The following is a 9,720-nucleotide window of genomic DNA, read 5'->3' as shown; positions in this document are numbered from 1 at the left end:
TCGAATGCAAGACGGAAGCACTGGACATTCGAAGACATGTAAGCGCAATTAGAATATGACGAAACGCAATGTGGTTTTAGTTCCGCTTTCTCCACACCCCTGCTAACGTCTCTTTCTCCGCTTGTCAGAACTCCTGACTTAGGCGGACGTCAGCCGCTTCATCGCACAATATATAAGGGTCGCCCTTGAGAGATGGTCAGCACGGTGTCGGTCGGCAGCAGCGCCTTACATTAAGGATACTGGTTTCTGTGTACGAGCTTCTCCTTCCGTAAGTTCCGGCTCGCCAGTTTATTCCACTTTTCTCTTCTATTCCAATTACAAATACTACATCGCGATTCTTTTTGTTGAAAGAGATGTAGCCAAATACTTAATATTGGCCCCATTACTTTTCTGCACTTAAATTACAGAGCACCCTGAATCTCCTACTAATACACAATGTGTTGTCTATGCGCCGATGACACTACCATTTCAACCAACAAACGTCTCAAAATGTTAAGTTTAAAACTAAAATTTGAACTTACTAGACATGCAAGGTAGTGCCACTATCATAACTTTATTTTAACCCTTTAGTAAATGAGATAATGATATTTAGAACCACTCAGCTAGCTGGGCTTAGTTTTTCTGTGAAATACGCTACGTACTCAGCTTGAACGTTGCAAATTGCATATTTTTACGCTTGCGTTAAAAATGAATTTACTCTTCTTTCAAGGGCACTAATGACATCGAGAGTCCGTTTCGTTTATAATAGCTAGCAGGTATGCGAGATTTATCGGAGCTTACCTTGTTAACACGGAGAATGAAGTATGTGTCTGTAGCAGGGACATTATTCAGCTCAGACATGTGGCACTAGCAAATTACAAAGTTCTGTTTCCGACTTCAGTAAATGTAAACTTTTGTGTTCAGCACGCACAGCAAACAGTCTGTATCTATCAATCAATAATGTGTACAATCCACATTTCCCCCTCAAGTATCACACTCATAGAGTTGGGGTTCTTTTAGGGCCGAATCCAGAATATCAGCTTAGATTGATCCCTTTGTTTTCTTGGAACTAGGGCACTGAGGGTTACATGGCGCTGTCATGTGATCCTCAACAGCCTAAAATATTTCCTTGGTATGTTTAAAAAAAGGTTTGCCATTTACCAACCAGCTCACTTGAGCAATAAACCATTTACCCAGACTGGAAGGCCTTTATTTTGAAGTCTACTATTTGCTTGAAAAAAATAGGCATATAAATATAAGGCGCCAACGCTAATAATTTGGCTCACTTCTTAAGTGAGAAATTGTAGATAAAAAAAAACACTCGACAAAGGCCTGTCTGGCAAGGATGAGAATATACATTAAGTGAGAAAAGGATGTCAACCAAGAGTGAATTAACGCCACGTTTCAAAACCTATTCGCTTCCTTCATCACGTGTGACTTCAGGCAAATTGTAGCTTGCCTTTTTAAGCCCTCGCATATCCGTTATGACTATGCGAGAGCTTAAACTCAAGGCCATCAGATGCCCGTACGCAGTCACACATGATGAATTAACAGAGTAAGTTCCGAGACGTCATGTAATTTCATTATTGGTTGGCGTTCTTTTCTGACTTAAATTAGTAACGATGTCACCAAGATATTGCAGAGTAGACACACGTTGCTGGTACGTCTCTATCTGACGCGCAACAAAAATCGTAATCCCAATTTAGATGAGCTAGTAGCCTCCATCTAGGATATATGAGCCTGAAAAGCGTTATGAGGGTGTGAACTTTGAGTTAAATGATAAAAATATCAACGCCTTGAGTCATAGTAGCGCAGGGCATTAAGTGTGATGTAATTGAAGTTTACTTGCAACTTGTTTGAGCTGTCAGCCCCCTTTCTGCTTTTCTGCTGCTTTCTTCAAATTTCATTCGGCACGGGAGCGAAAAATTGTAATGGCCTGGCGTCCAGCGCCTTAGAATATTTCTATGTTTTGTCTGGACTAAACATTTAAATCAAAGCAGATTGTTTGGGCTGGACCGCTAAGCACGAATCTGAATAGCCTGATGTTTTATTCAGTGCATTTTTTATTCAGTTTTATTTGATGTTTTATTAAGTGCAGCTGATAATAATTAGAGAGCTTTATTTACAAACCAAACAGGCGCGCTTTGCACCGTTGGTGGTACTAGAAAAAACGTTCCCAATATTCTACATAACCGAAGCAACCTTCGGAGCATTCTTTTTTGTTTTTGTGTGCCGACTAGTGCAGGAATATAGGTTTGTTGTGGGCATGAACAAATCATCTAAATCCTATCCGCTAATATTCTCGAAACAAAAATATGGCACAAATTACGACTCCTGATTTGTGGTTCGTTCTTGCGAGGAGTTTGGCACAGCAGACTAGTTAGCTTCTTTGGTCACCACGCAGTACAGGATTAGAAACTTGCACTAGTGTTCTTTTTCCTGTAAAATAAATTATACAGTTAGACGAGATCCAACTGAAAGCCGCTTTTTGTGTGCAATTTAGCGGTACAGTGTTCGGCTATGACGTGACGCACCCGTCCATGTACACGCATTGGGTTATAGCTTTGCATCACGCGAAAGAATAATTACAGTGTGAAAATTTGCATTGTAGTCAATTCTGCTTTTCTTTCAAAAAACATGGCATTCAAGTAGGAAAGCCTAGTCTCTGTTCGATTTGAGACAACTAGAAAAAAGTGGTCGTAAAGATTCTTAAAAAATCCTATCTTCTTGCCGCAAAGTGCCTTTGAACTTTCGACGTTCCGATATAAGTCACGTTCCTGTATAACCTTACAACAGTTACCGAACACATGTCAAGCCAGGGATAAAGCTACCGTTCAAGTGTACGGGAGAGGATCTAAGCTCGAATCCAGCCGAAAACACTATTATTTCTACGATTAACTATACCAAAAAGTGCAACTTTTGCCATTGTACCGGCATAGATCATGAGATTTCGTGGCGCTTCCTGGCATCACTCTGATATTCCTGATGACGTGACTGCCAGAAAAAAATTTAATGGACGATCACTGGTTTCGTAATTTCCTTCTAAGCCATTCCTCTTGTTCCAAACAGCAGCGCAAGCAACCGTTTTTATTGAAGAAAAAATAGCGGCAAGATTACCATTTTTCCTTCATTATAAGCATAGTATTGAATTTACATTTTAATCGGTTGCATGTCACGAGCCCCATGTCATTGTAGCATGTCACAGGAAATTACCTTGGGCTGAGTGGTCCCTACCCTCTTGAATGCACTTATGGCGCTCTTAGGAGAAACAGGAACTCTAGGCTTCTGTGTAGTTAAGTACTCAAAAACTCTACGTAATTCAACGATTGTCTCTTTTTGAAAATGCAAGAGAAAAAATTTAGCATTCACTAAGCAATGAATGTTAGCTGGTACATTTGTAGAAACAGTGGTCTTCTTTTTGAAATGTGTAAACACTTGCTTTCTTTCCTTTTGTTCCACACAGATTTGCTGAACTGGAACATGGACCGAAACAGAGCGCTGGAAGCTTGCGTGTATCTGCTGCTAGGACTTGAAGTCGCCTACTCATGCGTTAGTAAGCTACCCAGGAGAGCAATGCTACATTCGCATGATAGCAATTCATAATGAACTGTCCTCTGTGAAGCGCTTTAAGTAATTTTAATGAGCCAAAACAACCTACATGCACTGATCGGTACATTTGGAGTTGTTGGAAATGAACCTGATATATTTCTAAATGTTTCTCGTCCGAGGAACGTACGTACGCGCTTTCTATAGGGAAAGAAATTTATTATGGAATAGTAGAGATAATGTCATAAATGCGTTTTATGTCAGGTACATAATTCTATTCTCTGTGCCGAAGGCTAAGCTATTTATATTGTGAGAATTTTATGACGCTCATATAATAGCCCTCACAGCCTGAGTTGTTTTGGGACGTTAAACCCCAATAAACCAATCATATAATGGTTAACGTTATCTTAATTAAGATTAATTAATTTTCAAGAACATGTTTTTATCTGTGTCTAAAGAGATTGATTTGAGGGTTATTTTGGATTTATTTAACAACATCTTAGCTAGTAATCAAGCGATCGTTATGTCACCACTTCATTATTCGTGTTTCTTCTACTACGACTCGCATTCCATGGCTAATCAGTTAATCGTACGTAGAAATCTAGTTCTTCCCACAGAACCAGCAGTCAGTGTATTAAAATGACTCCAGCCGATTGCACTAGGCTTACTTGTCTACGTTGCTATTCTAGGTTTAGGCTTCACTCTACCTTTATTTGCTAAGCGTTTCGTACGCGGCATATTCAGCATGGTACGAAATATTGCCTTTAATTACAGTACGCCTCCCTGATCCGCCGCTGGGACTCAGCAACGACACCTCCGGTAAGGATGTCTACTATTAAACAGACCAAACGACGTAATCCGTGCCCCTGCACCTGTCGAGAACCGGTCTTCACTGGTATTTTTTTCAGCGCTCGTGGATAAAAGCGGAAGGGAAAACAGACGTAGTGTCCGCTGCATAATTTCTCTGGCCCGCTCTCATTCAGAATACACCAATAGACGTCATTGAAAGAGAACAAAAACTACTGCACTTTTTCGAAATTTGTCCTTTATTTCACTGTGCGAATTCACTCAATAAAACAAAACAGAAACCATAAAAATGCACTTTTCCTTGGAAAGTTCTAATTTCGTTTTCACGTTCCTAGTTAAATATGTAGCTTTCCCCTCTAAATTTCGCTTCAGTGTTGACCGCCAGTTGTGTCTAGAATTTATTAGTCCGTATAAAAAATGTTATATGGTAAAAATAATTATTGTCTAACTTTTAATAAATGTGACGCTTTTTTCTCACTATTCATTATGTCCAATATTCACGCTATGTTTCAGTACTGTATGTTTCAGTACTATGTTTCAGTATGTTTCAGTACTATGTTACAATTCCTACAAAATTTTTCATATTTACTGCTCCTAAAGTTTCGCCCACAATAAATTCACGCCTTAATTCTTTGGCCTATTCACAGATTTCTGTGACTCCTACTACGACAGCCAATTGGAAAGCGCCCTTGACGCCTCCCTCGAGTTTCCTGCTGTGTTCTCTTCTGATTTTGCTTCCGAAAAGGAACATATAACTGCGAAGCCCTTTGTTGTTATTGGTTTAAACTGGCTGCGACGCATCGAACCACTACGTAGTGACTGCGACCACGAAATGAGGGTAAGACAAAGGATGATTACTTAAAGTTTCAATTCCGTCACTTTGTTAATTATCCGCTGCAGTCTTAGAGGCCGCGTGCAGCGGAATCAGTACCCCTGTTTTCAGAAAATTGATGTCGCAGGCGAAATTTAATGCTTTGTTTGCAAAGCGCCAACTCCAGTGTTGATTTCTTGTTTTCAAAAGAGAAGGGAAAGCTGTCTTCCGTTAAATTCTTTTATTGTTTCACTGAAAACTTAATGCAGCTGGAAGATCAACCCTTCTAAAAGTATAGTTAACAATACGTATAATGCATACTCTTGTAACTTCTTTTGAGTCTTTCAACTTTCAAGTTCAAAAGGTGGAGCCATCCTCGTGAACTGTAGCTGCTCGCGTTAACTACAGTACAACTGCGTCCACTAATCATTCGTTTCCATTGAAATTTTTTGTTCAGTGACAATGATGCGTATAATAACCTAACTCACTGTTCGGCGTAAGAAACCGAACACCTCATAGAGAAGTTTCTGTGCGTTCACAGACGCCATGAGTCTTCTAAGGTCACCTTAAAAGAGACTTTCATCATAGCGTGTACCGGCACCGCTACGCTTTCGGCATACCACGCGTTTTCAGGAAGCATGCGTATATGAACCTCAGGAGGCCACTTCCTTGCCTATTTCGGCACATGGCGCCATCTCCCAGTGCACTGTGGTACTGACGTTGGCAATGGCGGCGTGCGGTGCTTTGTAAGCGGTAGCGGAAGGAGCACACGCTGGTCTAAACCTTCCTGAATACCGTGGAAGTGAATATCATATTTGTGTAACCCTTATTCTGCGTTCTAGACTCTCCTCAATTAACGATAAATTTCTATTCTAACAGGCGCTTTGTAGATGTATTTACATGCTCTACAATTTTTTACTGCTGAAATTTTTGCATGCGACGGTTGGCAAAGGCGAAATAATGAGTTAGCTTAGCCCAGTGGCTTTTAAATTGATTTTTTTTTGTCAACTGTCTTGTAGAGCTCCTTTTCGCTTCCTCAACGGTGGAAAAAAATACAAAGAAATATTAAAAAATATCTTGAAACGAGTCCCGTATTGGGGTGTCTTTTTAAGGCCCAGACAAGTGTGACGTTCGCCAAAATAGACACACTTCATTGCATACATCAAATAAATTCGTTAATTTCATGTGATCCTTAGACGAAAAATAAACGACCCATCCAAAATTTCATGAGCCTGTTTCCTCCTCTTGCTGATAATTGGCGCAATACGCGAGACAAGGCTATAATGGTACGAAGCGAAACTAACGGAAGCGCTTCTTTGATGCGCAATTGGGATCATCATGAAAATGAAAACTGACGAATGCTATCTCATGTCTTCTAGGTGCTCAAGTTCAAGTTAGAATCTACGATGCCGGTTGTGGCATCACTACAGTGGTACATAGGGCTTCACAGTCTCATCAACATCACGCATCAAGGCTTACGCATCGCTTTGGAAATACCCGTGGATCGTTATATCTCATCAATTTGTAAAGCCAGCATTCGCGTTTCCGCCAAGCCAACGGTCATCTCACTGCAATCCTCACAGATCACTGTCATCGACGAGCACGGAAGTGTAAAGAACCCACTGTGGAAGTTTATTGCCAAAAGATGGGCGCGCGCAGCCATCGTCAAGACGGTGGTGAAAGACCACATACTAAAAATGATAAATGGGTGAGTTTTGAACTGAAACTTCACATCACTGCCTGAAATACCGGTGTCGGAGGGCAATATTTAAAGTACTAAGTTTCACAAACGACCCCTCCCCCCCCCCCCCCCCCCCAAAAAAAAAAAAAAGTGACGCCGCCTTCAGTGAAGGTTTCCTAAAATTATTCCCAGCGCGAATGCCGGGAAGGTGAAGTTCCGCATTTTGCTAGGCTGGTTTTGTGCCGCAAGCATATATTTTCCTGCGCCGGGTTCCGTAATTGCGAAATAGTTGCATCCTCCGTACGCAAATAAATAATTTCAACACTCTATTTTTTGCTCTTTGATATATTCAACAAAAGTGAAAGTTGGGTTTTAGGCTGTTGTAGAAGCTTTTGCAGCATTTCGTCGAATTCTGTCGAGAGAAAAGTCACTCGTACGCCTGATTCCACGCTTTACGACCAACAGTAGCCAAAGCAACTTGACAACCCCGTCTTCCCGCCATACCTGCGGCTCTCCATAGAGGCATTATTGTCCCTCTAGGTAATAGTGAGAAAATCTACGATTTAAGGGCTGATGTAAATAAAGCTATTCGAATCATAGTTGGCGCGAAATAAGCTTCAAAGGAGTTCTAAAACTACATCGAAAATTTTCATTGCAAAAGACCATGCGTACGATGGAAGCGACGAATGATGAAGGGGATATGATGGCAGCAGTTTCTGGGGGCAAGCGGTTTTAGTCCCTGTTGTTCCGAGGTAAGAAAATATAAGAAATTTTTCAAGGCCACGCGGCAGCGATACTGCTGCAGTTGCGGTAGCTCCACCCCACTGTCGCCTTTCTACTGCATAGTCCGGATAATATTTGCTGTTCAACTACCTCCCATGGGAGACATTTCGCAGCGCAATAAAAATGATAAAACGAGCTGCCGGTGCATATCTTGGAAAGTTCGCTGTGGCCAGCGACATGTCTCTTTACTGCCGAGTTTTGAAGATGATTTCCTTCACTGAGTGAGTATATCACACTGTTAACAGCCCTATGAGCCACTGCGTAGCAGTGTAATAGGTTTTATATCTTCTGGAGTTAATTTCAATCTTAAAAAGCAAAGAACCTCAAGTTCCTCACAAGAAAACGGAAATGGGCATTTCCTACGCGCTTAACTAAATTTAGAGTTTTAATTTTGCCGTTATGGTAGCCATAAAAAAGGTTTTTGCTTTATTTCCTTTTTCTTTATTAGCTTGTTAGGCACAAATACCAGCCTTCTCCACAATACCCAAGGAGGCTTGCAACATATTTAAGTCTTTATTGACGGTGGTGGTTCATTTTTTTGCAGCTTGATTTCAAATAGCACACTCTCTAAAATGTACCGTTGATAAAAGGAAATGTAGCATGCATTGTCGCCACAGCCGGATCATTGTTGGTACTCAGATAACGGGAGGAGAAGTACTCTTCACTTTCACTAAGCACACAAGTTGCTATTGTTCACTGCTCACCTTTCGAACCAAACCGCACACAGGAGAAGCATCTAAGCTAGCAATACAAGAGTGCTTTAGCTCGCGAGAAATGATGAAGCCAGAAAAAATGTCTCGGTTGTAAACCTCTTCTCCGTTGCCAGTGAAAATCGCCTGAAAAGGCAACGCAGCACTGTATGCCGCACGCACACGTGCCCGGGTATGGCTTCTCCAACTGCGCAAGCTGTGGCAGAAAGTGATAAGCGGGAAAAAGAAATCTCTTTTCCGGGGATAGTTCAGAACTGGTGCTGCTTACTTATGCGCTACTTTTGAATTTCCCGCTGCTTCTCAGGAATTCGTTAGACAACGTTAGAAAATTGTGTCTTGCAGAGCTTACATCAGCTAAAGGTGGCCGTGTTTTCTTTAATCCGGTGGAGGGAGTTGTGTTGGATTGAATTGAGAAAATTATTTGGTTTCAGGTATTTAATAAATCCCAAGAACAAAGCCTTTGCACTCTGCATACAGACTGTGCTATAAAATTCATTCGATCTTATGCTCACCTGCCTAACACGTACGCAACGCTCAATCACATGCATTTGTCGAAAATCTTCTGCATTGATCTTTTTTGTTTCATTGTCTAGGTATGTGTAGAAAAACATTTTCTAACACAAAGGCAAACTGCGGTTTCTCTGTGGCATTTCAGGAAACGCCTCATCTTATGAGATTTGCGGAGCGAGACAAAGAAGTTCTCCGGAAGAGCACAATGGACCGCTCATCTCAACTGTATCACTCATCTATTGGATCGTCGACTGAGATCGATTGACCTGCAGAGGCCGCTGTTGAGGATTGACTTTGACCACGAAGCTCAAGTTGAGCAAATTGCAATGGGCTGATGGCAGTGCCACTTCCAAAAGACTTCATGCATTACAGTAGAAAAATTGATTGTTCGAGGCCCACAAACGGCAGTTTCCCTAGCGCGACAGTGGACCTTGCAGAGAGAAAGAAGGCTCCTTTTAGCCTTCATTTTCTCTTTTATTGAAATATGATGTAAAATTATCCACGTGCTATGAAAGCGGAATGCGACCGAAGATTAAATACTACACACGTAAAAGTACTTGTCTTTCTTGATCCTTTTTTGCTTCAACAACACTCTTCATTTTTCCACATATTTTTATCATGAGTGTGATCTTTAGACCTGACTCTACGAACTAAAATTACTTCTTGTACGACCCAAGAAAAACTCGGCACATCAATCGACCTTACGGAACCGCATAACTAGAGCCATTTTGCACATCAAATTCACTAAGCTGAGACTAGTCGGAAATGAAACCATCTACCGCAGTGGCTGATTGCACTCTGTTGTTCATTTATTCTCAAATATTGTCTTCACAACATCCCGTGTTCGGTAGATCGCCATCTGTATCTGAAAATGCCAGATTCCAGAAGTGAGC

The 9,720-nt window shown here is 41.2% G+C and overlaps 1 protein-coding gene across 1 annotated transcript; it reads left to right on the top strand.

Moving 5' to 3' along the window:
* The first annotated feature begins 208 nt into the window (after positions 1 to 208).
* Positions 209 to 9,310, top strand: LOC149331324 (uncharacterized). Its single transcript, XM_089555462.1, has 6 exons — positions 209 to 268; positions 3,443 to 3,532; positions 4,300 to 4,344; positions 4,980 to 5,170; positions 6,523 to 6,851; positions 8,973 to 9,310. The coding sequence occupies exons 2-6, from the start codon at positions 3,460 to 3,462 to the stop codon at positions 8,989 to 8,991; spliced, it is 657 nt and encodes a 218-aa protein (XP_089411588.1). The 5' UTR covers positions 209 to 268; positions 3,443 to 3,459; the 3' UTR covers positions 8,992 to 9,310.
* Positions 9,311 to 9,720: the final 410 nt, after the last annotated feature.

This window comes from Amblyomma mixtum, chromosome 8 (assembly GCF_055824585.1).
Source record: "Amblyomma mixtum isolate Tamu chromosome 8, ASM5582458v1, whole genome shotgun sequence".
Taxonomy (NCBI): domain Eukaryota; kingdom Metazoa; phylum Arthropoda; class Arachnida; order Ixodida; family Ixodidae; genus Amblyomma; species Amblyomma mixtum.
The sequence above is the reverse complement of the archived record's forward strand: the minus strand, read 5'-3'. Positions and strand labels throughout refer to the sequence as shown.